Source organism: Halichondria panicea, chromosome 1 (genome assembly GCF_963675165.1).
Source record: "Halichondria panicea chromosome 1, odHalPani1.1, whole genome shotgun sequence".
Lineage (NCBI taxonomy): Eukaryota > Metazoa > Porifera > Demospongiae > Suberitida > Halichondriidae > Halichondria > Halichondria panicea.
This window is the reverse complement of record NC_087377.1, coordinates 2,150,512-2,173,732: the sequence shown is the minus strand read 5'-3', so window position 1 is coordinate 2,173,732 and position 23,221 is coordinate 2,150,512. Positions and strand designations below refer to the sequence as shown.

At 41.8% G+C, this 23,221-nt stretch overlaps 1 protein-coding gene across 1 annotated transcript; it reads left to right on the top strand.

The window, feature by feature from the left end:
* The first annotated feature begins 8,719 nt into the window (after nt 1-8,719).
* LOC135352269 (uncharacterized) lies at nt 8,720-22,426 on the top strand. The gene is made up of 21 exons (XM_064551459.1): nt 8,720-8,898; nt 9,137-9,190; nt 9,627-9,656; nt 10,054-10,376; nt 10,768-10,869; nt 11,137-11,244; nt 13,492-13,551; nt 14,411-14,476; nt 14,589-14,639; nt 15,018-15,179; nt 15,709-16,954; nt 17,142-18,063; nt 18,363-18,606; nt 19,189-19,281; nt 19,564-19,955; nt 20,068-20,639; nt 20,814-20,905; nt 21,266-21,386; nt 21,437-21,526; nt 21,759-21,845; nt 22,260-22,426. Exons 1-15 carry the CDS (start codon nt 8,876-8,878, stop codon nt 19,935-19,937), a joined length of 3,858 nt encoding a protein of 1,285 aa, XP_064407529.1. The 5' UTR covers nt 8,720-8,875; the 3' UTR covers nt 19,938-19,955; nt 20,068-20,639; nt 20,814-20,905; nt 21,266-21,386; nt 21,437-21,526; nt 21,759-21,845; nt 22,260-22,426.
* Nucleotides 22,427-23,221: the final 795 nt, after the last annotated feature.

Sequence of the window (23,221 nt, the reverse complement as noted above, 5' to 3'; positions counted from 1 at the left end):
ATAGATACCTCATGCCCATGTTCTAACTATAACTTAGATCAACGAGCACAAATTATAAAAGAAAGCGTGGGGCTATAATAATTAAAGTGTGTGTTTTTTCAGAACATAATTTATTTTCACAGCAAAGTTTGATAGCCTATAACGTGTGTTTGGAACACTACAGTTAGTGAGTGCCCTCCTAGTCTGTAGGGCGCCATAGCACTACTCAATTATACAGTTGCTCCCTTTGGTCTCGTCGTACATAATTAGTTGACATGATTATTGTACACGGACACTTTGTTCGTATTTGTTTGATATAACACGCACACACACACCCCCCACGCACGCACACACAGGTGATTGCAGACAATGCCTCAGGTCTGCTGTTTAAGAATAAACGAGACAGAAAGATTATTAACATTGACCCAAAGGTACAGGCTGTGTGGGGTGTGTGTGTGTGAGGTGTGTGTATGTGTGTGTGTGTGTGTGTGTGGGTGTGCTGTGTGTGTGTGTGGGGGGAAATAATTACAAATTAAGGTACAGCTATAGCGTGCAGTAGAACTAATAAGTGAATTGAGGCCTCAGATTCAAAGCTGACAGTGAAGATTAGAATGAACTTTGTACAGCACGTTTGCTAACACTCCCTCTAATGGAAGCATCCAAAACAGCAAAACTTGTATTTGTTGTATTTGACGCTGTTTGTATGCCAACTGTGCTCTCTTGTTATAAACTGTTGACATAGCATTGGGCTTTTGAGATTATATTGAGCAAACTGTCTCAAAATTTGTGAATAGAATTTTTAGGGAGTTAGAAAAGCATTATTATAGTACACTGTGCCTCCTCCCTACTTCCCACACTATAATAGTTAATCAATTTTTCACACATTATTTAATGGAATAAGGGAGACCGAAATATCATTTGACGTCGATCCAAACGTACAGCTAGCATACAAATAAATACTAAAAAAGCAATTAAGCTGTACTGATTTTGACGTAAAAAAACACACCTAGGACCTACATGTACATGTACATGTATGCTAGCTGTACTTTTGTATATAGCAAAGACGGGATAATTATTGATAACAAGCATCTGGGAAACAATCAACTTCATTATAATAATTATTATTAATAAAGCTCCAGCTGTTGACTGATCACTGGGGTTTAGTAGCGGTCCATTGCCCTGTCACAGCTAGCATACATTGCACATGTATTATTAAAAATGGGGTATTGATAACAAGTACCGTATAGCGGGAAATTTTCGTTGTTTTTCGAGGGCAGAGCATTTAAAACTGGGATAAACTCCCATGCACCGGTATTTCACATGCAATGCTATTGGTGGGTGTGGTTTCCTGGCATTGAACCGCGAATATTAGAACCCACGTAACTTTCTGCTGAGGGCTCTGGAGCCAAATTGCACCCGCAAAAATATCCCGCTATGCATTGTAGGAAATAAAGCTCCAGCTGTTGACTGATAACTAGAGTTTAGTAGCGGTCCATTGCCCTGTCACAATGATCCCATCATCCCTCACATTCATTCAGCTAGCCCTCCCACTCCACTCTCCACTCAGCTGTGACATCTGTGACCCCAATAATTGTATTTTTACGGAGATAATTTTGATCGGTAGCCTAGCCAGACTGTTGTCTTGTCCCACTACATGGAATTCCAATTTAGTGTATATGCAAATATTCTATAGTCCTTTGAAAGTAGAATGTCTGCGTGTATGGGCCTAGGGGTAGACAGCTGTTCCACTAAAAACCATTTCACCTTGTTTGCAGAAATGCTACTCTAATTGACATGCAGTGTGTAGACTAGTGTACAGAGCCTATAGTGTGGTCCCACTGTGTACACTGTAACTGGTGTATAGAGCCTATAGTGTGGTCCCACTGTGTACACTGTAGCTAGTACATACAGAGCCTATAGTGTACAGAGCCTATAGTGTGGTCCCACTGTGTGCACTGTAGCTAGTGTACAGAGCCTATAGTGTGGTCCCACTGTGTGCACTGTAGCTAGTGTACAGAGCCTATAGTAGTGTGGTTCCACTGTGTGCACTGTAGCTAGTGTACAGAGCCTATAGTGTGGTCCCACTGTGTACCCTGTAGCTAGTGTACAGAGCTTATAGTGTGGTCCCACTGTGTGCACTGTAGCTAGTGTACAGAGCCTATAGTAGTGTGGTCCCACTGTGTACACTGTAGCTGGTGTACAGAGCTTATAGTGTGGTCCCACTGTGTGTACTGTAGCTAGTGTACAGAGCCTATAGTGTGGTCCCACTGTGTGCACTGTAGCTAGTGTACGGAGCCTATAGTGTGGTCCCACTGTGTGCACTGTAGCTGGTGTACGGAGCCTATAGTATGGTCCCACTGTGTGCACTGTAGCTGGTGTATAGAGCCTATAGTGTGGTCCCACTGTGTACACTGTAGCTAGTACATACAGAGCCTATAGTGTGGTCCCACTGTGTGCACTGTAGCTAGTGTACAGAGCCTATAGTGTGGTCCCACTGTGTGCACTGTAGCTAGTGTACAGAGCCTATAGTGTGGTCCCACTGTGTGCACTGTAGCTAGTGTACAGAGCCTATAGTAGTGTGGTTCCACTGTGTGCACTGTAGCTAGTGTACAGAGCCTATAGTGTGGTCCCACTGTGTACCCTGTAGCTAGTGTACAGAGCTTATAGTGTGGTCCCACTGTGTGCACTGTAGCTAGTGTACAGAGCCTATAGTAGTGTGGTCCCACTGTGTACACTGTAGCTGGTGTACAGAGCTTATAGTGTGGTCCCACTGTGTGTACTGTAGCTAGTGTACAGAGCCTATAGTGTGGTCCCACTGTGTGCACTGTAGCTAGTGTACGGAGCCTATAGTGTGGTCCCACTGTGTGCACTGTAGCTGGTGTACGGAGCCTATAGTATGGTCCCACTGTGTGCACTGTAGCTGGTGTATAGAGCCTATAGTGTGGTCCCACTGTGTACACTGTAGCTAGTACATACAGAGCCTATAGTGTGGTCCCACTGTGTGCACTGTAGCTAGTTCACAGAGCCTATATAGTGTGGTCCCACTGTGTGCACTGTAGCTAGTGTACAGAGCCTATAGTGTGGTCCCACTGTGTGCACTGTAGCTAGTGTACAGAGCCTATAGTGTGGTCCCACTGTGTGCACTGTAGCTAGTGTACAGAGCCTATAGTGTGGTCCCACTGTGTGCACTGTAGCTAGTGTACAGAGCCTATAGTGTGATCCCACTGTGTGCACTGTAGCTGGTGTACAGAGCCTATAGTGTGGTCCCACTGTGTGCACTGTAGCTGGTGTACAGAGCCTATAGTGTAGTCCCACTGTGTGCACTGTAGACTAGTGTACAGAGCCTATAGTGTGGTCTCACTGTGTGCACTGTAGCTAGTGTACAGAGCCTATAGTGTGGTCCCACTGTGTACACTGTAGCTATAGTGTACAGAGCCTATAGTGTGGTCCCACTGTGTGCACTGTAGCTAGTGTACAGAGCCTATAGTGCATGTGGTCCCACTGTGTGCACTGTAGCTAGCGGTTGACTTATCGCTAATTTAAACACATATTTTGATAAAGAGCTACAAAATACATTTGTATTAGGACAATGCAAATAGCTAGTGGTGACTTTAATAATTAAGGTTTGCATTTCAAATGAAGTGAAAGCAATACAGTAGAACCTCGATTATCCGGACACCTTGGTTCCAGAAGCAGGCCGGATAAGTGAATACGCCGGATAATCGAATAGATAAACCACGCCTTGATCCACCTACTTTATTGATAAACAGCAGTGCCACATGGTTGTATGCGCATGCGCAGAAGATAAGTAGGCACATCTCCATGGTAACAGCTGCAACGCGCATGCGCGTTTGAGGGACACGCCCATTTTTTGATCTGATAACAAGAAAACTGCCAAGCCGGATAATCGAGGTTCCGGATAATGGAGGGCCGGATAATCGAGGTTCTACTGTAATAACATTTGTATGGGTTCACCACAGCATTCCATGTACTGCCAATATTCTGCCCAAACTATAGTTTGCTTGAGGATACAAATGTACTTCTCTACATATACATGTACAGAGGATTTCAGGTTGGTTGGCAGAAGTCCTCTGTACACATAGCTCTAGTTAGCCAATGAAAAGTGAGATTAATTAAAATTGGTAATAAGCTAATTAAGGGAACAACTTGGGAATTAATGTGATTACTATAATTATTCACGACATCATTATTGTACAAGTATAGCAATCTAAATTGAAGCAATCTTCAATTATAGCCTTGACAGTTGTATTGTGTATGGGGTCTCATGTGACAGTGATAAAGTATTTGGTGTACATTTCAGAGTATTGCCACTACGTGCCGTTGCATGTCATTGTAATGTATTTTGATCTGTACAGTTCAACCACATAAGACGATAGTGACAGCGACTGCAGCTCAGTTGAGTAGTGAGTGCTCGGATGATGCTCTTCTCCAGTTGTCTACCGAGATTACTGGCTATGACAGATACAAGCACAGGCTGGGCCTCAGTGATGCTGAGATTGGTGCTATCGATCACACATTTGTTGGTATTCCAGGGAAATTCCTCGCTGCTCTAAAGAAGTGGATGAGTAAAAATATTCTCCAATTCAATCCATCCAATTCAACAGCTACTTACGGTCGATTAGTGGAAATTGCCTCAGAGATTGAGGACGGAGAGGCAGTTCGCAGCATTCACAAGACCTGTGTCAAGGATACACGTGAGTTACCTTATTAACTTTGTGAGCTTGCTCGTCATGCAGTTGTGCCATGCAATAATAGTATACAGCATTCTAAGTACTTGATGGTTCTACTAGCCCTGAGGGCTCCTAAATCATGCACTCATGTTTTTAAACAGATTATTACTGGAATATTCATAAATCTGATCCCTATTTTCATTGCACACAGTGTTTTATTGCAATGTTTTGCTTATAAGGCTCTAGTTTATTGTGCTGTGCTCATGCTTTCATACAGATACTGGAGCTACTTGAAAGGGACGAATAAAGATGTCAAGTAAAGAAGCATGCAAGAATGTCAAGTAAAGAACTGACTCTGTGTTGACTATAAGTACTGACTATTATAATGCTCTGTGTCCTGTGTGTGTGTGTATACATGTATATATACCATCACCTTCTATTTTTATACTTTTTTGGCAAAATTTCATTTCAGCTTTCTAGTTTAGTGACCCTTTACCATTGTTGTTGGGTACGGGATCACTTCAGTTGCAGCTTCTTGTTAACCACATAGCCTCGATCAGAGAAGGCAGGCATGAGCGCGAGTAGCTTCGAGATCAACCTTTCCTTATAACAAACGGCTGGTCTCGAGGCTAGAGCGCGAACGATGGAGGATCATGCATTGCAGTCCTGATTAATGTTGGTGGATATGGTGGCTAGTCTGCAGAGGGAGCTGGACAATGCTAGGGTGAGTAGTGTCAGGTCTTATTGAGTGGACCCAGATACTTTATCTATGGACTAGCTCTCTAGCTCCCTTTGTTGTAATGTATGGTCCCCCATTGCGTACTCATACATTACTAATGTAGTGGGTGGTGTGTGATGAGTGGAGTGGGTGGTAGTGTACCTGCGTGCATGATGGTAGTCTATTGTCTTTATTGTGTCCATCAATTCCTCAGCCCTACACAGGTACCCCGGGTGGGCAGCATCATCCTGCATCATGAGAAATATAAAGTTTGATAAGAGGCTTGCATGTTCGTTATCTGTTCCATATACGTAGAGTGTATACGCAGTGTTGGGCTGTGAAGATACGTATAATTATGTGTGTTATTGTCGGCTATAATACAAGTACGTGTATAATAACTAATGTGGTTTGCAATTAGCTTATCTCAGTTATAGGAGATTGTTCATGTGAGGTTTAGCAATGTACCCAATGGTACACAAGAATTCATGTCCTGATCTGAGGAAAGAGTATGTGCAGGTATAAGGGCTTATACAAGGTCAAGGTACTGCCCTCTAAAACCACCACTTAGTCCACTTGGGTATAATACTTATTGCAATTGCTAACTGCATGTCAACTTTACCTATACAGCTAACTTCCCTCCTCTCATCTATGGTCCAGAGGCTGTACTGGTGTACTCATGACAAGGGCAGTATCAATGTGATATTGGTGGATGGACTGCCAGCTGTGACCACTCTACAGCCTACCTACCCCTGCATGAGGGCAACTATACACTGCATGGAGTACACCTTCAGACTGCAGTTTGATGGGATTGCTGATATTGCTCTAGTGTGTTAGTCCATGCATACACTGATGAGCTGGAGGCTGGCTCAACTCTGGAAGTGCAGGTAAAGATGGTTGATGTCTTGGAGCAATGTATTAGACCTTTGGTGAAGGTCATTATTGAGCAACCATATGCTAGCTGAGTTGGCATGGGCTGAGAGGTTTCATTTGTCATTGTATTTTAAACTACAGTATGGTGTAATTATTTATCCATGCATGTATGGATGGACATGTGGCAGTACTATTGGAGGTGACCTTTCACTAATTATGACCTTTCAATGACATTCAACCAAATTGCTTTGTGTACTGTGAAAGGGGTGGAATGTGACACCTCTCTGAAAAGGGGGAGGATCTGAGCAATGATTATGTTTACTGAGAAACAAGGCTGAAAGGGGCGAAATTTCCTCTTTATGTGTGGTCCCACTGTGTACACTGTAGCTAGTGAAATTGCTTTGTTTACTGTGAAAGGGGTGGAATGTGACACCTCTCTGAAAAGGGGGAGGATCTGAGCAATGATTATGTTTACTGAGAAACAAGGCTAAAGGGGCGAAATTCCTCTTTATGGGTGGTCCCACTGGGTACACTGTAGCTAGTGGTTGACTTATGTTTTTTGTAATAAGGTTTGCATTTTGTGAATGTGGTCTGTCTGTGTAAGACTGTGGAATGTGGGGATGAGTGGAGAATTTCCTTGAATCACGTTTACTGAACCATGTTAAGTGGTAGTCATTTGAAAGCTCTCAATGAGACGAATCTAACACTGAATACCCATATCATCACACCCTCACACAACACACACCCGCCCACACATAGGCACTGGGCGTACTACTGTTCAAGCTATGCTTCATATGGATACTCCATTTGGTGACAACCCTCTAGCCATAGTCAGTGCTCAGTACAGCATTCCTGAAGACTCTCCCTACACTCAAGACCTGCACAACTTCATAGGTACATGCACACACACACACACACACACACACACACACACACACACACACACACACACACGCACACACACACACACATACATCTTATAGTAAATGTCACCAGTACCACTGGTATACGTATAAAACCGAGTTATCATAAAGTGGGTTTTTTCTTTGTGAACTGGACCTGTTTTTTCAGAGCTAATTGTATTTAAGAACACACACTAGCTACAGGTGCTATGATACTCTGCCATCCTTAAGTGTATTGCTCTAATGATACGTGTATTCTCCCCCTCCCTTGTAGGCTACCTGTTGACCTCTGACCCTGAGCTGCGTCCCAGTATCTGGAAAGTGTGTGAGGTGGTGTCCAGGATCACAGGAACCACCAACCATGTCACTAATGTCTTTGTGAGTACCTTACTATTAATATACCCTGTGTATGTATAGTTGTGGGTAGACCAACAGTGGCTGTATTATAGAGGGTGGTCTGCTAACACAGGTCCAAACACATGCTATGGAGACTTTGGGGACCATTAACCTGGCTGTATTATAGAGGGTGGCCTGCTAACACAGGTCCAAACACATGCTATGGAGACTTTGGGGACCATTAACCTGGCTGTATTATAGAGGGTGGCCTGCTAACACAGGTCCAAACACATGCTATGGAGACTTTGGGGACCATTAACCTGGCTGTATTATAGAGGGTGGCCTGCTAACACAGGTCCAAACACATGCTATGGAGACTTTGGGGACCATTAACCTGGCTGTATTATAGAGGGTGGTCTGCTAACACAGGTCCAGACACATGCTATGGAGACTTTGGGGACCATTAACCTGGCTGTATTATAGAGGGTGGCCTGCTAACACAGGTCCAAACACATGCTATGGAGAGATTACTATTATATTGTGGTGCATTAACCTGTATACTGAATATTCAACTCATAACCTCCCACACACACACACACACACACACACACACATACACACACACACACACACACACACACCCTCACACACACACACACACACACACACACACACACACACACACACACACACACACACATACACACACACACACACACACACACACACACACACACACACACACACACACACACACACACAGACTGGCAGTCCATTTCCTACGGTAGCACTTCATTTGACGGACGTTCCTCTACCCCGCCCACTCATAATACTGCTGACAATGCAAAACGAAACTTGTTTAGAGCACCCCCCTTGGAGAGGGTTCAAAGGTTACGACGACAGTGACAACTGTAGATAAATTTTGAGCAGTTCCTTTTAGCTAAATTTTTAATATTTATTTTTCCGTGTGTGTAGTAGATCTATAAGTGTTGTTTTGTGTGTGTGTAGTAGGATCACATGACTGTGTGTATTTGTAATTTCTCAGGCCCTCGCCCTTGGAAATTGACAGCTTTACAAACAGTTAATATCACAAAATTAAAGGCACTAAAAGAAAAGAAAGGATAAATTTGTATGATTTTTGGACTAAAATTAATCAGTAAAAATTATGCACTTCCGCTTATTGATAAAGTTAGGGGTGTGTTTTCAATTAAAATTCTATGAATATCAAAATGCCTCCTGGAGAAACAGCCTAGCTAGCTAGACCAATTTTAGATTCAAAACGCAAAAAGAGCGTGTGGCACTTTACTTTGTTTACTGAAAAAGTGACAGAACTGAGACTTACAAAGAAAGCTCAAGTGTGTGTCCAAAGCTTCAATATAATGGCTACTGGAGAAGACTCAGGGTGAGTGAACACATGTAGACTAGAGTGCCACCTTGTGATTGCATGGAGGGAGGATCATTCCATTAGTCAGAGGTGGAATCACCTCATCAGAATTGGAGCTCATCAATGGAAGCTCTGCATGTTGTGTTACTCTAGCTAGTAACTTGCATATACCACCATGCATCAAGAAGTACTTTGATTGTAATAATTATTATAATTGTCTGTACACAAACTTGACCCCCTAACACACACACATCAGGTTAGTGCCGTGGATTCGCAAGAAACTTGGTTTCAAGACCCCAGAGAGGAGAACGTGAGCAAAGTACAATTTAGCTTGCAATTAATTTTAACAGGCTATAAATTTATAGCTAATCATTGTCAGGGTGTCATACAGGGATATCCCCCTCTGGCTCCAATTCCCCCCCTCACCTAAAATTTGCATTCAGGTACTAGTTGTATGACTGAGTGACCATAGCTGGCAGTGTTACATACTAACAGGGTATTGAAATAACAGTTGACCTTTTTCAGAAAAATGTTCTAGTTACTTTTCAAAAGCACGCCTTATTTCCCCCTCTATACTAAATCCTTAATGACACCACCTGATTGTTATAGTGTGGAGCTTATAAATGCTCACAAGAGCTTATTAATGTACATTGTATACACCCACACACACCCACCCACCCACACCCACACACACACACACACACACACCCACACACACACACCCACACACACACATATGCACACAGGAGGCTGGACACTGTGCCAGATACACCCAGGTAAGCAATTTGTTGAATTGCATGTCCCACACACACCTATACCTACAAAATGTACCTATACCCACACACACACACACACACACACACACATACACACATCACACAGGAGACTGGAAACTGAACCAGATACACCCAGGTAAGCAATTTATTGAATTGCATGTCACACACGCACACCTACCTACAAAATGTACCTATACCCACACACACACACACACATACACACACACACACACACACACATACACACACACACACACCTACACACATCACACAGGAGACTGGAAACTGAACCAGATGCACCCACGTAAGCAATTTGTTGTTGCATGTCACACACGCACACCTACCTACAAAATGTACCTATACCCACACACACATGCACACACTATTGTACATGCAGTGTTCAGGAGCAGCTGGCCAGGGATCTGTGGGAGGCTGTATGCAATGATGATGTCAGCAAAGTGAGGTCCGTTTTGGGACAGGGGGCCAACCCCAATCACCAGCTCTACTGGAGTGAGGAGTGGAATAATAAACTAGAACTCCCTCCAGTACACCGAGCATGCTCGAGGGGCTACCTGGAGATCACTAGAGCACTCGTTAGTGGTGGAGCTGATATTGAGAAAGGTGATGGAGTATCGGGCAGGACTGCATTTCACCATGCGTGTGTGGGAGGACGTATGGAGACTGTGGTGTATTTATCACAAGAGATGAAATGCCGTATTGGTAAGTGTGTGTCAGTCGCGTAGTGTTCATAGCTAAAGGATTGAGCCCAACAAGAATGTTTTTATAGATTGTTTAATTTCCTAGATTACAAAACATGCATGTGTTGATGTACATGTAGATTGTAATAATAATTATAAGACATGTTTTTTCAAGTAATTTCTCATTTCCCACAATCCTTGATACTGTATACACGCACACTAATAACATAATTATCTCACCCAGCTGGGATAATTACTGACCAGCACGAAGAAGCTTATATAATACTGCATGGTGTATTTATTATCATAATTAACTTCATTTTGAATACTATACAAACCAATAATACATTTTAGTTGAGTTGTCATTGTGTGTGCATGTCATCACTACACTGAGGTTATATCACCACATACAGACGTGAGGAACATGTGGGACCGAACACCACTGCACCTGGCTTGTGTGGGAGGATATATACAAGTTGTAAAATACCTTGTGGAGGTACTCAAGGTTGATGTTGGTGAGCCATTTTTGTAGTGGGTACCGTTTCATTAGATCCTCTGATTGGAAATGTAAACAACCCGTGAATTAATCAGTGTACCTGTATGTATCATCATGTAGTCATAATTATAATTATGGTAACTGTAATACAATACATACACGATACTAATATAATAATAATAGGCATCCTGTACTCGATAAGTATCTGATTGTGCTGACTGTGCATGCATGGTAATGGTCAATAATGTCAGTACTACTACAAGATCTCTGTCCCTTACCTGTCCAGATGTGACTGATGTTTTTGGCAAGACTCCTCTTGACAAGGCAGTACTGTGTAGGTGCACTGAAGTTATTGATTATCTCCGGTCTATACAACCCTCCACTCCTGAACCAGGTATGTGTCACTAGAAATCCCATACCTAATTTCCACAGACAGTGGTGTATGAAGCTTAAATTTGGTACACCAATAGAGCAAGCCATGCCGGTTTCATAGATACCTTCGTTGTTTTTGTAGGACAAATGGTTGTGGTACAATTACGTGTTTTGTAGACCCCCAATAATATTGGTGTGGAATGTGGAACGTCATACCGTATAGCGGGTAATTTTCGTGGGGTAATGTATTCGTTATTTTCGTGGGGTAATGTATTCGTTATTTTCGTGGGCAAGCTGACCTCCACAACGTAGGCATTGCTTACTCAGGTACATTAAGGACTGGGACCAGCAATTATTGTTGATTCAGCGAAAACGAAGCTCCGCCCACTCCATTTTACTGCACAATTGATAGTAAAAATTGTGGGCGGAGCTTCGTTTTCGCTGAATCAACAATAATTGCTGGTCCCAGTCCTTAATGTACATGAGAACCGGAACATAGAAATGCAGGCAGAAAATGAAATTTTTACTCACGAAAACCACCGTTTCTTGAGTTGAACAAATTTTTACCCAAGAAAACTAGTGTTCAAGCTGGCGCTGTGCTAATGCCTCTCGCCATTTTGCTTTCGCTCAAAAGTATAGAAGAGAAAGTATAGAAGAGGAAAAAGTGTATAAAATAATCTGTCTAAAACTGACTTGCAATTGTATAATTATGGTATCATTGTTGTGTTTTGTGGCTGCTTATACCAGGACCTCAAGGATCTAGGAAGCAACAAAGAAGAAGATTTTGTTTTCAATTAATTATAAGCAGAAGTGCATAATTATTTCATAAAGTTAGCTTATCTATATAAAGTCACTGAGAAGAAAAGACTTATTACATGCATCTATTGTTGTATTATGTGGCTTTAATACCAGGACCTCAAGAAAGAAGAAAATTGGATCTGTAGTTCATGCAGTGTATAATTATAATATTTAAGAAGAAAAGACTTGTGTACATACATATTGTTATCTATAGTAGTGTTTTGTGGCTTACCAGGCCCTCAAGAAAAATTAAAGGGTGTGTCCAAAGAGATCAATTTCACAAATGGTTACTGCTAGCTAGCTGTTTTAACAGGTATTTTCTGAGTCTTGTAGCTAACAAAAAGCTAGCGCTTTAGTGCAAGGCTAACTCATAATTATGTTGAATAGAAAGTTTGTGCGGACAGATGATGCTATGAAAGATTCTGAAGAGACTGCAACAGCCTTCAATGTGAGTCAAACTAGCCATAACTTGAGAAAGAAGCTTTAGTTTGCTAATCCATGAATCCAAATCCAAGAGAACGTGGCTAGAAGCCTATATAGAAGCTGTTAGTTTTCTTCGCATTGCAACCGTTGAGCAGTTACAGCTGGAACAGACACACACACACACACACACACACACACACAGTCAGCTTTACCGTATCCCTCGTGCGGCTACGCCTCGAGGCATAATTACCCGCTATATACGGTAATCAAGAGTTCATTAATGACAACTCCCACGCACATTCCATTCTACTTCTTGGCCTATAATACATCACTAAAGTCTATTTGGGTTGAGTTCAGCCCCGGAAGTTATGTGATCAATTATGGCTTCGTTTATGGTTGACAAGTATGCCAGGGACTTTTACATGGTTAACTTTTAGCTGGTTGGAGCTTACCAGCTCTACAGCATGCAGATAAGAAGCACTTTTAACAAGGAATCCAATGTTATACAATTGTATATGTATGAAGCTTAGGGTTAGAAAATGTCAACGAAGTATACAAAGTTATGAGTTATGACAACATTATGACTTTAGCACACTGTTTAGAAAAAAATTGCATATTCAAGCTTTGAAGTGGCCACTGCTAATGAGGTGTCTATCTAACTAAGAAACCTGCTAGCAGGTCACTATCTGAGTTAGTGACCTGCTAGCAGGGCTCTAACTAGTACCCACAAAAATGCATTTTCTAAGGGAGATAGACCATGAGATAGACCATGTGTAGTACGGCTTCTTAGCTGGATAGTAACCCTGGGGTGATTAGTGGCTTCTGCAAACCACTACACTCCCTCAGGTTTACTATCCAGCTAAGAAACCTGCTACACATAATACTAAACTGTTAGGAAATCAGCACAAACCACAGCATGACCATGTGTGTGTGTGTGTGTGTGTGTGTGCGTGCGTGCGTAGATCGGAGAGGTTCTGAATCACTATTGCAGTTGTATATACTTTATGTGTTAGATGACATAATTATTAATTGTTACTGTCACACTCAGATGCTCCAAATGGTTCCAAACAACTTCTTTCTAATTCAAGGGTTGACGAGACCTCATCAAGTGAGTAATACCAGGATAGGGCATACAGTGCATGGGGAGGAAAGTGGATCAATTTACCCCCCCCTCCATAATGTTAGGGATATCCCCCTGGTTCACTTTCCCCCACCCTGTAACATTTGCTCTAACATTAATTTGGCATTCAATTACGCACTAGTCTAACATGTTCCTATAGGGTAAAGTGGTTTACTTGCCTAAACATTACTTTGCCATAAATCTCTAGTAACCATGTCATTGAGTGTTACCAAGAGTTCATTACGCAACTCCAATAGACTGTGTACAAAAAGCATTCCTCCACTCCTACGTCACAGATATTGGCTGTTGTAACCACAACAAGTAGGAAAGGCAATGAATAAAATTAGTAACGCTGTTATTCATTGCCTTTCCTACCGCAGTTGTAAATGAATAACATTAGTGATAATCATCACTATGTTATTCATTGAAATTTGATTTTACAGTTTATACAACAGCATGTGGTTGTGCCGTAGGCCTGAAGGAACGCCTACTATGGTTTTAAGTGGAGTTGCGTACTCTTCCTAATGAACTCTTGGTGTTACATATCCTATGTGATTAGTAATATGCTATACACTGAGCATCTACTCCCCTACCATGTTAAGTTTATTAATGCTGAGTCAGCTAAACATGTTTTAATCCTCACCCAGAGGACGCAGGAGCAATAGTCTAATAATTACGGTCTTAATGACGAATGTTATTCATTGCCTTTCCTACAGCAGTTGAGATTTTTATCAGCATTGTATGTCTCAAGTGATTCTGACCTTTTTTCAGTGTACGGCCTATAGTCAGTCATTGGAGTTGGTTTTTATGTACTGACTGTCAGACAATTGTCTCATTCCTCCTCCAGTGACCTCTGACCCTCTGTCTGGTCAACAGACACCCAGTGCTGGCGATAAACAACCAGAAACAACTGGTAGGAGACTCTATTATAGCCCAACAATGATCATGTGCCTACCCATCTACTGTAGAACGAAGACCTTTCGGTTATATACTGTGTTACATGACTTGTTACTTGTACACCTCAGATACTCAAAATGATTCCACACAACTTTCAACGGATGACCAAACCTTGTCAAGTGAGTAATACCAGGGCATACAGTGCATGGGGGACCAATTTACCCTCCCCCCCATAATGTTAGGCTATAATTATTATAATGTGTATTCAATTACTACCTTGTATGATTGAGTATGTGAAAAGACAACGTATATAAAGCCGCCCAGAATTCGATCACCTAAGAACACCTAATTAAACTGGGCACATGTCCTATTTCCCTGTATAGTGTTCATTTTAATATTTCTATTGAATCAGTGATTCTGATTGTCTTAAAGTGTTATAGCTGAAGTCACGTATCATGTTAACACTAGCCAATAATGCACAAATGTGCCAATATGTATTGATTTGGTGTTTTTTTAATTATTGTCAGCTGTGTCAACATTGCTGGTTGTGTTTGCAGGCACTCCATTGACTGAGGAAGACTCTGATGCTCTAGAAAAGCTGCTCCTAGACAACAAAATCTCTTTGACTGGTGAAAGGACATATGAGACAGTAGTTCACCACCTTCGTGAGCTCGGACATATGGAACTTGCAGCCAACCTGAGGGAAAACCTCGACAAAGGTGGGTAGTAGTTAGTAAGAGCTGTGGGTAGTAGTAGGTGGGTTACTGTATTGAAGTTATACTCACCTGTGTTGAATATTGCATTGCATGAAGCCCCTCAAGATGAAAGGGGGTTATTTCACTTTAAGTATACCAGTTGATCTGGGTTTTTGAAAGAAATGAAGTATTTATTATTTGTAGTAGATTAGTAGACCACATTAATTTTAATTAAATTCATACCTAATTTGAAACCACAAATAACCACATTAAGTTATTAGGTTGGTGGGTGGTGCATTAGGCTCCCCACCATGCCTAATAAACTTTTTTTGATACCATTTGAAAGATCTCACTCTTAGAAAAATAATCATTGAAATTGAATCCACGGTTTTCAATGTGTGATGCATACAGGATATAAATTATATTCGGCTTCAGTACAAATTGCCAGTGTATAGTTGTGATGTAAATTCTCAGTGCATGTCTGTACAATATCAATAACATAACGTGTTTGAGTGTGTACAGTTTAATAATTATTGCTCTTTCTTATATGCAGTGATTGGAGAGCAAAAGCGATATCTGAAGAAATTGGATGATCTGATGACTGACAAAGACACTATCTCCATGCAGTACCTCCGCCTCCTTCTTGTCGGGCCACCATTCGTGGGGAAAACAACAACTCTTGGCCGTTTACTGAAAGATATCGAAAACATTAGTTCTGCTGGAGACAAGGCAAAGCTACGCAGTACGCTACTCACCAATTGCCACCAAGTGGTCGCCTACATGAACAAAGATGCCACAGAATGGGTTTGTTCTAAAGACGTAGAAGAGGAAGCAAAGATCCTCTTTGGCTACATGTACAGTAGCAAGGTCGATGAAGTTCCGAGTGCTCCAACTGAGAAAAAGACAAAAACTGTCCCCGAAAGCAAAAAGCACACAAGCATACCCAAGCCACTTTCTCTTGAAAAGCCTCAGTCAAAGCCTCAAGAAGAAACACACTCTGAAATACAAGAGAATGCTCACCAACAAAACAGGCTCATACCCATCAAAGCTAGATTACAAAAACTGATAAAGAACGGAAACTACTCTGAAATGGCCAAATGTCTCGGCAACACCTTGCTAAACATCAACGATGTTGGAGGACAACCTGCCTTCCTAGAAATGCTACCAGCCCTATGTAATGGTCCTGCCATGTATCTAGTGTTCTTGGATCTAAGCAAGGAACTTGACGAACCCTACGATATTCCCTTCAGTCGTGACAACACAGTCATTACTCCATTCAAAGCTGCTCACACAGTGGAAGCCACCGTCTCTCAAATCCTCTCAGCAGTTGCAAGTATCCATCACGTCTCTCGAGAAGATGCCAAGTACAAAACCACCTCCAAATTGAGCGAGACGTTTGAAAAGTTCCAACAAGTTCGTCCAGTAGCAGCTTTGATTGGTACTCACGTGGACAAGCTGGAGAATCCGAAAGAGAAAATCAAGCAAGTCAACGATGCTCTAAAAGCAACTACTCAAAAGTTTGCCGAGATCCTTGTATCACCTCCGCTAAATTCTGAATCTTCCTTTTTTGCCGTGGACAACTTTGCTGGAACGGAACAGTCTGACATTGCCCCGATTCGTGATTTCCTGAGCGATGTTTTTGCGTCTCATTTCAAGGATGCATCTCTGCCCATCAAACCGAAATGGCTCCTACTGGGTACACTACTGCGGATGGAATACTCAATCGTGTCGATGGAAGACTGCCTGGAAATCGGGAGATTGTTAGAGATGGATGAAGAAGATACCAAATTCTGTCTTTGGTAAGCTTGTAATTTTTGTCTTCCGTCCAATTAATGCATATATGTACGGCAAACATTTAATACAGTAATTACCTCCAATGCATGTACTTACGATTTGTGTGTCCATTATTATTCTGTTGTAGTTCTCACCTAACCCCCCCCACACCCACCCCCCCCCCCACACACACACACACACACACACACACAGGTACCTACAGAAGATTGGATCCATACTCCATTACGGGAATGTACCCAATGATATTGATGGCTGGCTAAGCAACCACATGTTCTGCACCCCTGAAGTGATCTTCACTAGCATCAGCCAACTGATCCTTGCTGCTTTACGCATCCTCCATTCTGAAGGTCACGTCACTGAATTTGAGCGAGCGGAGTTGGTCAAGATGGGGCAGTTTTCACTGGAGGCCATTATCAAGTACTGTAATGGTCCTGATGTTGCAAAGATGCTCAAGAAAGGAGAGATTATCCCAGCCAAGTATCTCATCATACTGCTGCAATATCTCAACCTTCTCTCAGAAATTGTCCACAAAGATGCCAACAATCCGAAGGTCACTCGAATCACCTACCTCATGCCGGCTATTTTGGACTGTGCTTCACAAGACGAGCTAGCCAACCCACCTCAACCGGACACCAACAACCCAGAACCACTCCACATCACATTCAGCTTTGGTTACGTACCAACAGGAGTCTTCTGTGGGCTCATCACTCGATTAGTTTCCCAAGGCCCTCACGGAATTCTCGGATTGACGTGGGAATTGGTGGAAGATGGCGTAAAACGAAACTGCGTCTCCTTTTATGTTGACTACGTACACAAAGTGACACTGCTCTCTCACGACAGAAGCTACGAGATAAGAGTTGAACGCAATGCAAAACAGATGGATTTCTCGCTTCACGATCTTTGCTCCCACACTTTGTCAGCAATCCTGTATATGCTCAAGAACCTGTTCCCAAAGTTGATCCTCAGTGTTGCATTTCAATGCTCCTGTCCCAAACACGCAGCAAGCAAGAGTCTCAACAACCTTTGCACCCTTGTTCAAGGCCGAAAGATCCACTTCCTGTGTGATAGAAGTCCCGTCACCCTCAGTGAAGCACAACAAGTGTGGTTGGGGAAGGTGAGCTATTCTCCTGCATGCATGTTGGTGATGTGTGATCTAAGCTAATACTCATGTACAGCATTTGGGGCCGTTTGTAAATAATTATAGCTGATAATGACTTGTGTGTATGTGTACAGATAGGGTGAAGCTTTTTAGGGTGTGCAAGTACAATAGTATAGGACTAAACTTGGTGTACTGTTACATGTGCAGCATTAATCATAAGGTAAGCTTGTGTGTTCTATATACGTGGACAAGTTTGTTTAGTTTGTTGATGTGTCTCGCATTTTCATTTCCCCTTTTTTGTCTTGTCCCTACAGCACGTGTGTCTAGGAAACAGGACGGAACTAGAGGTGCTAAAGTTTGCTGAGGATGGTTTCTCCTTCCACTGGAGCAAAGAGGGCTCCAGACGTCAGATTAAGACAACTGATGATCGGCCCAACACTGTCAGCTTCCCGAGTGTGAGAGAGGAGGACTTTGGTCACTACCAGTGTGAAGTGAAGGATGCAGCTGCTGGGAAAGTGCTCCTCACTCTCTACACAGCTCTCTACAAAGAGGACACAAGTCAGTTATCTAACCTCAAGTATCCCCGTTGTCCTAGTTGATCCCATTTATCACATACTAAGTTGTGATTTTCTACTTATTATACATAACCAGTGTACACAGTGTTTACTTCCTCTGCCCCACTATGACAACAGAACTCTTACAACTGCCCAATTCCATTTACCATAATTATGTGTGAAGCTTTTTATTTGCTAGGGGGCCACTTGTGTATTTAAAGTGTTTGCATTACATTAACTACCGTATAGCGGGTAATTTTCGAGGGGTAAAATATTCGTTATTTCCGTGGGCAAGCTTCCTATGAAAACAGTTACCAAAACGCATGCAATGCAGTACAGGCAATAACAGACAAAAATTACCGTTTTCGATTTGTCAATGAATGCCATGGATTTTTACCCCACGAATATTACCCACTATCTATCTTACTTCCAGTTCTATCAGATCGTAATTCCATGTATCATAATCGGATTGCTATATTCGAAAGCCTTCAGTCTGGAAAATACATGATCTTGATTCCTACAGGCCCGGCATTCCCCATTAATATTAGTGTGTCTAGCTGTATCTGTTCCTACACACTACGTACAGATCCTCTAGCCTCAGGCCAGCGCAAAAAGTCATTGCCATCAGATGTAGAAGTTGAATCTCTGTCGAAGCGTCCAAATGATGTCACTGTACAAGGTATAATTATCTGCAGTTTAAATAACATTCAGTAAAACATGTGTTTGTATACTGATTTTAATTGTGTGTATAGACAGTTTTATAGCTGCATGGGTATTGAAATAACAGTTGACCTTTTTTTTAGCAACATTTTCTGGTACTTTCTCATTTCCCCCCTCTACTTCAAAATCCTGTATGACACCCTTCCCATGCAATAGACAATTAAGGGACTTAACTAGCCACAACAATAATTATTTGCAATTGCTTTCTTGAGTTATTATCTTTACATGTGTGTACATGCAGGATCATCATCAGAGAAGGATACTAGCAATGGAGGAAGTACACACCAGTCGATTGTTCTGACTGGAGATGATATTCAAGCAATTCGCGAGAGTCTCAAGAATGCAAGCAAAGATTGGTTTGATTTAGGATTGGCTTTCGGAGTGAAGATTAACGTTTTGGAAAACATTGAAGATGATTACCGTCATAACGATCGCCGCCTAATGAAGGTGGTAGCCAAGCGTCTTGAAGTCACTGATCCAGAACATCCGATGACATGGCCTTACATATGTGAATGTCTAAGGAGGCCTACTGTTGCACGTAACGATGTAGCCGAGGAAATTGAAGACAAGTATGTGAGGACAGCAACTGCAGTTGCTCATAGTGCCACCAATTGATCATGAGAACCTGACAAGGTACGTGTGTACTAATGTATTATTATGATCTATTATAATATAAGTAATTACTGATCCAATAATGTTTTATTGCATAGCTTAATTTGTGCTGTATACTCATGTTTTCATACAGGTATGGAATTCACTTGAATTAAGGGGACGAATAAACATTGCAAGTAAAGAACTGACTCTGAAAAACTGATCATGACTCTGTATTATTATACTGACAATGTCATTTATATACACTTAAAATAATGTGACACAAATTATTTTATTTGAGTTCAAGCTGTCTTCCATTGTTCCTGGTAAGGAATCACTTCAGTTGCAGCTTCTTATAGAAGTATTTATAAATGAGGTGTTTGTTTGATGATCCTTACCCACTAGCCAATGGATCAACACTGAAAGTACTTGCACTAGCGCTACTCGATCGCGAGCACGGCGCTGCTATTACTAACCCTCTACCTCAACAACACAAGTCTCTCCTGTCATAAAGAGCTACCCTACAAGTACAGCATCCTGTACAGAAAGGTGTGTGGATCTACCAGCCATTATATTCTGCACCTAGTATCAATCATCTCAATAAAATAATGTCTTATTTATTTTCCTCGTACAGTTATCGGTGGTCAGGTATCCAGCGCTGAACAGCATATTGACCAGCGACTACTAACACTCAGTCTAGAACCAGACATTGAGCTCAGGGGAAAGGTGATTTAATGAAATAATTAAACGAGTATATTTCAGAAGCTATCTTTGATTGGTAATAACTTGAGATGACAATTACAATTCTGCATTTTGTAGCTCTTTGAAAGACCTATCAAATGGTGTGTTTAGATTCTTTAATTTATAATGTCAGCAATTTCCCCCGGCCCTCTCCCCTAGGTTGGTTGCAGGACCATGAAGCGTCTGATGCTGTACATGAGTGACAGTCTACCAATGTACACTCTGGACTGGCCCTGGGTAGACTACAACAAGTAAGCTATCATAGGCTATAATTATTAGCTGCAGCATTGGAAGATGTAATTATATGTCATGCACAACATGCAGGTACATGTATCTGCCCAAAATGTTCCCAAGTTCTGGCTATTTTTAATATTCAATTTCCTGACAAATTTGCTTTTGATAGACTAACGTGCGACTCTAGATGGTTATCTTTGTCCAGAGGTGGTTAGTACCAACCACCACCACCGACCAGTGTGGGCACATCCCTGTACATGTACTTGAACACTTATTACACATACACACACACACCCCTCACCCATCCACTCCACCCACACACACTCCCCACCCACACACTCACCCACACACTCCACACCCATACACACTTCCCACAGGTTGCTAGTACGTTCCACGTTCTGTGTGCAGTGTACAAAGCTGTAGTGGCCAGAGAACCAGCAAATGAAAACTAGAAGTGTCTACTTTGAAATAATGTTCTCTCTCTCTCCTTCAACGAACGTAAGCAGTGATGGTGTATGACATCATGATTATGACATCTGTGTTTACAGATCAGCGAATCTTTCAAGAAATTGGGAATTAAAGACACTTCACAAGATATTCTCCTAGTGGCACTGCATTCAAATGAGGCTGATGCAAAGGTATCGTGCATTTAGTGCATTCAGTAGCTGAAATCTAATGTGATTTCTTATCATACCACTACCTCTATATCGATCTAGCCACTACCCACATCATCTGAAAAGCCTCTCTCTAAGCGTTAATTCACATTCTTGGAGCCGTTCAAAGATTCTTTTTTCCCCACTCCCTTTCTTCCACTATTATGCATTTCTTTGATCACTACAACCTGTAACCATTCATTATTTTCTCACTCAGGCGTCTGATTTATTGGGCATGATTGAGGGTGACCTAACACCATTGCAAGGCATCCACTCGTGTAATAATACACAGAGTATAATCAAGGTAACCATCTCAAAGCACAATATTTTGTATCCTTTTATCAAAGAGCTTTTACCGTGGCAGTTTCTAAGTATAATTAATACGATTTAAGTAATAACACACGCCTGAAAGTACATGTACACTTTTTTACTAGAACTTCTGTCTTACATAAGCATCAAATACAATTAACGCTAGTAACGCGAACATACTGTACAGGGCTGCATTGAGGGGGAGGGCCAAGGGCCCCCCCAGGATCTGTCAGATTCATTAATAGGCATATAATTCTGATAACTTCGCCCCACCTACATTTTTCATTTCCCCCCCCCTGATCCAAAATCCTGGATGCAGCCCTGATACAGTGAACACATAATTTTATATTCACACCCACACACACACACACCCACACACATACACACCCACACACACACCCACACACAGGAGTACAAGATTCCTCCTGCAGAGCTGATGATATGCTCACTAGAGAACTGTGTAGTTACTAGGCTAGTCATCAAACACGTTACCTAGGTCACCACCATTAATGTGTTATTGTTTATTGTGTTGGCTATAATCATTATCAAGAGTTCATGAACTCTTGTCATTATCAACACCAACACTTTCTTTCTTTCCACTTCTCTAGATCTAATGGATCTCTATAAACTTGCATATAGACGCCTTTTGAGTGGGCCAATAATAATCATGTCTCTATAATCAAGGCATATAACTTTTTCAGTGCAGTTGGCAAACAATGAACGATTATATGGAATGGGCCTTGAATGGACTTGTTGTGCGACGGCATGTACTTGTACTTGCGCAATTTTATGTTTTGTGACGTTGACTCTTGTACCTATATATGCTAATATTTATATAGCCGGCAAGAATAACAATACGTACATGTGCACGATTGTTTCTCTTATAAAATGTGATGCTCTGAATCCAATGCGTTCCACCGAAGCGCTTTGTCTAAGCAGCCACCATTACCTTACTTTTCCCAATTTAGCAATCTTTAAAGTGGGCATTTCTCAATACCGCTATTTCAGAACTTTGAGTTTCTAACGCGCATAACTCAGGCATGAAAAGAGGTATGTGCAAACTAAGCATATCAATGCATAGGCAATTCTTTGCTCTATCATCTGGTATTTAAATCTCAACAATTGTAGTCTGCTCCAATATGGCCTTTTTCCCAGAGCCTGTCACATTATTATTAGCAAAGCAATGAATTGTTGAAAAAAAACCGTTTACTACCCTAATGAAAGACAAGTAGAACTACTGCCTAATGAAAGACAGTAAGAAGTAGGACAGATGCACTAGATTTACATAAGATGCTGACTGACATAAATGAAAGACAGTATAGGAAGTGGGTGACCAGTTTCCCGGCCACTCACTACAGCTCCGGTTTATAA